The 4,091-nt window shown below is 46.4% G+C and overlaps 1 protein-coding gene across 1 annotated transcript; it reads left to right on the forward strand.

Annotated features, from left to right (window-relative positions):
- Window positions 1-320: 320 nt before the first annotated feature.
- Window positions 321-3,662, forward strand: RBP7 (retinol binding protein 7, cellular). Its single transcript, XM_005873471.2, has 4 exons — window positions 321-357; window positions 2,448-2,626; window positions 2,743-2,844; window positions 3,408-3,662. Exons 1-4 carry the CDS (start codon window positions 321-323, stop codon window positions 3,456-3,458), a joined length of 369 nt encoding a protein of 122 aa, XP_005873533.1. The 3' UTR covers window positions 3,459-3,662.
- Window positions 3,663-4,091: the final 429 nt, after the last annotated feature.

Genomic DNA, 4,091 nt, shown 5'->3' on the forward strand with positions numbered 1-4,091 from the left:
CCACTGTACCCTATATAATTATTTGGCACCTGCCAAGCAGTGAGGGGGTCCATTTCATCTTGTAGTCATCCACGACATGTCTTGCATGTTCCCATAAGAAACTCTGTTAATTACCAGCCCGGAGGGGCCAGCCTATTCTTTCGGTCTCTCCTGCCCTCCGCTTGCAAAAGTAGATTTTCAATCTCAGGACCTTACCCTGGGTCTGCGTGTACAAACAGGGTCTCCAGATACTGGAGTGATCAGAAACAGACTATAAAGCACTTATGCTGAGCTTAATTTTGGCAAGAAATCAGACTCTATAAAAAGTAACATCTGCCGAGATGAAAAGGAAACAAATAGAAACTGTAGAACTAAAAAGTAACCAACAAGCTTAGAAACTTAGCAAGTGTTCAGATTCCTCTCTGTGTCCCTTGTGGGTGAAGCTAAGGCTGCTCCTTCCCCTGTTATAAGGAGGGAACCTCTCATCTGAGGGTTTTATCACCTGTGTCAGGGGGCGGTCAGAGGGTCCCCCCTGCACCTGCCTTCCTCAGGGACCTGCGGCTGGAAATATTCACTCTGCCAAGGTGCCGGGTTTTGAGGTAGAGTGTCCTGAACCCCATCTGATCCAGCGTTTCTGTTTGGGGTGATGAAAAATTTCTGGAAATAAATAATGTTGGTTGCATAACATTATGATTATTCAATGCCACTGACTTGTATGCCTTTAAATGGGTAAAATGTGTGTATTGACCACAATAAAAAATTACCAAAAATAGAAAAAAAAAGAATTACAAGGATACTTGGGTAGAAAACCTACAATAAACCCTATATTTCATTTTAAAAAATGAAAGTTCCTTTTAAAAAAAAGTATTGATTGATCCTAAAGAGAAGAAGGGGGAGAGAGAGAAACATTAATTGGCTGCCTCTTGCATGTGCCCTGACCCGGGATTGAACACAACCTGGGTATGTGCCCTGACCAGGGATTGAACCCGCCACCTTTTGATGCATGGGATGGCGCTCCACCCAGCCAAGCCACACCAGCCAGAGCACGTGAAAGCTCCTTTTACGTTCAGTTGTTTGAATTAAGTTCATTTTGGGAGTTAGCATTCTCTCCTATCTGAGCCATGTCTCATGACTTTACACAGTGAACTAAAACATGTTTTTTTAAACACAGAGGTTTATATTTCAAGTGAATAAAGATGGCTCCTGTAATAAAAACCAGAAAGTCCTTATCTCGTTCATTGGATGGAAGAAAATACAGCCAGGTGATCTGTCCCTTTTGGCCAAAAACAGAGCTTGAGGTCTTCGTCCCAGTTAAATATTTAAATTAACAAAGTGCTCGGTGAATTAGTCCATGTCCTTTATTCAGAATCTGTGTAAAATTAGCACATGGCATTTACAGGGATTTACGGCACAGAACTCAAATAACCCAAGCGCTTTTAGGTTCAAGAAGATTGTTCTCAGTTTTCCTTTCATTGGAGCAGATTCTCTTAAAGGGGGATTTCGATTACTCTGTTTCCCCTTCATTCTTGGTTATAAATTCCTGAAGAATAGGGAGCAAGCATTCACAACCTCTAGCCACAGTACGTGCTCACAGCTAATAAATGAGAAACAGCGTTCAAATCCACTTTCTATACCAAAACCCTGACCTTCACAGTATTCCATGTTTTCATGTGTGGCCCTTTTTAAAGCTTATTCAAGATTCCTAAGTGAATAGAATCGTGTGCATGATTGCAGTGGTTTTTGAGGTTTTGGGGATGTGTGTGTGGTGTTTTTTTTTTTTAATAGTTGTTGCTCAGAAACTGTTCAAATTCTGTCTTCATTTGAAGCATAAATACATAAAGCAGAAAGAGGCAGAGTTGCTGTAATTGAGGTTGGATGGCTTCCTTTGTCCCTTTGTCACCCCCTAACGCAAGTGATAAAACCCGCAGATGGTGCCCTGGCCGGTTTGGCTCAGTGGATAGAGCATCGGCCTGCAGACTGAGGGGTCCTGGGTTCGATTCCGGTCAAGGGCACATGCCCGGGTTGTGGGCTCGATCCCCAGTGGGGGGCGTGCAGGAGGCAGCTGATCCATGATTCTCTCTCATCCTTGATGTTTCTATCTCTCCCTCTTCCTCTCTGAAATCAATAAAAATATATTTAAAAACACACACATAAAAAAAAAACCGGACAGCTGAGAGGTGCCCTCCTTCTAGCAGATGTGCTTCTGCTGTGCCCGGCTTCCAATCCACCCCTGAGGCACGCGCCAGCCCACTGCGTCTTCCCCCAAAGCTGTTGAAGTTTTAACCAGCCTCTGGATGGAGGTTTGCTAGGATAGCTTTCCCTCCAGATCCCGTCTCAGCAGCAGATGACATTGACACGGTCAGAGAAACACTCGCCATCAAATGCAACGCTTATGAGGACAGCTGCCAAGTTCGTTGCGTTTGCCTCTCTGGTGAAAGCTGAGATTTCTTTTTAAAATTATTTTTAAGGTATTGACTTTGCCACTCGGAAGATAGCCAAGCTGCTGAAGCCGCAGAAGGTGATTGAGCAGAATGGGGATTCTTTCACCATCCACACGTACAGCAGCCTAAGGAACTACCTTGTTCAGTTTAAAGTTGGAGAAGAATTTGATGAAGATAACAAAGGCCTGGATAACAGGAAATGCAAGGTAAAAATCGCAGCAATAACATAGGCCCTTAACTTGGCCAGGTTAATTGGCCGTCAACTTAGTAATAGTCGAGATCCTGTCACAACAAACCAATGTTTTCTCCCTCCACTGCGCAGAGCTTGGTCACCTGGGACAATGACAGACTCACCTGTGTCCAGAAGGGGGAAAAGAAGGACAGAGGCTGGACCCATTGGATCGAAGGCGACACGCTCCACCTGGTACTTGCCATATCACTCTTCTTGTTAATGAGATGATCTAATGTTGAAGAAAATGTTAAGCAGGGAGACCATGACCAGCAATTCTATCAATCTACTGTTTTTTCCCAATTTAAAAATGAAAAAAAAAATGAAGAGATTGAGATTTAGAAGTCCCCCAACCCCACACTGGGGATGAAGCCCACAACCGGGGCATGTGCCCTGACCAGGAATCGACCATGACCTCCTGGTTCATAGGTCGATGCTCAACCACTGAGCCACGCCGGCCGGGCCATTCAGGCAAATTATTGCACTTGAGGAGGGAGTCACGGGAACCCTCAATGTATAATTGATTCGTCAGAATTACAGGTGGCCTGGGACTTCGATTGATGCCGGAAGTGGGGGCAGTGAGCCCTGTACCCGTGGGCTCTGCACTAACTCTGGGTTGGTGGTTGTCAGAACTGAGTTGGTGTGAGCGTTGGAGGAGGGGGTTGGCAAAGACAGCACACGTTTGTGTCAGATCCTTGTGAGTAATAACAGGCCACGTGCCCAGTCACCTCCCTCCTCTTCCTTCCTCCTGATCCCAGGAAATGTTCTGCGAGGGCCAGGTGTGCAAGCAGACGTTCCAGAGAGCCTGATGGGGTCCAGCGACCGAGCCATGAACCACGAGCCATGAGCCACACGGGGCCGCAGCTTAACGCCCGACTACATTCCAGAATGAACAGGTGTCCATCTGCCCTCGTTTGGTGAGGGGCCTTGTGGTCAGAGAGGTGTCACGCAGCCTGTACCACAAACCATTTGGATTAGGGGCAAAATGCTCAACTTCAATAAACCTGTCCGACGACTCTGACTTCTTCCTTCTAAATTTTAGCAAGTCCCACTATTTAAGAAGTAATCCGGTCTGTGATGACACAACAATGAATGAGATGTAATTTCTGCCTCAAGGTCTGGCGAGGAAAGTGGGTGAAACGAGCCCTCTGAACAGGGTGACAAGGACAGGCAGCTGTGAGGCCCCGGAGGGCAAGCCTGAGAGTGTGGAGGGATTTGTCAGCCACAGGACAGGGGGCTTGGGGGCAAATGGGAAGAACAGGTCAAGGGGGCCCAGTCTGTCTGTGGAGATAGGCAACTAGTTTAGGAGCCGAAGGAGGAAATTGAGTTGAGACAAAAATGGTTTAATAGCTCCACCAAGAAGTGTGGCTGGCTTCCTTTCCTTCCTCCCTCCCTTCCTTCTTTCTTTCCTTCCTTCCTTCCTTCCTTCCTTCCTCCCTCCC

This window comes from Myotis brandtii, unplaced genomic scaffold, assembly GCF_000412655.1.
Source record: "Myotis brandtii unplaced genomic scaffold, ASM41265v1 scaffold410, whole genome shotgun sequence".
Taxonomy (NCBI): Eukaryota; Metazoa; Chordata; class Mammalia; order Chiroptera; family Vespertilionidae; genus Myotis; species Myotis brandtii.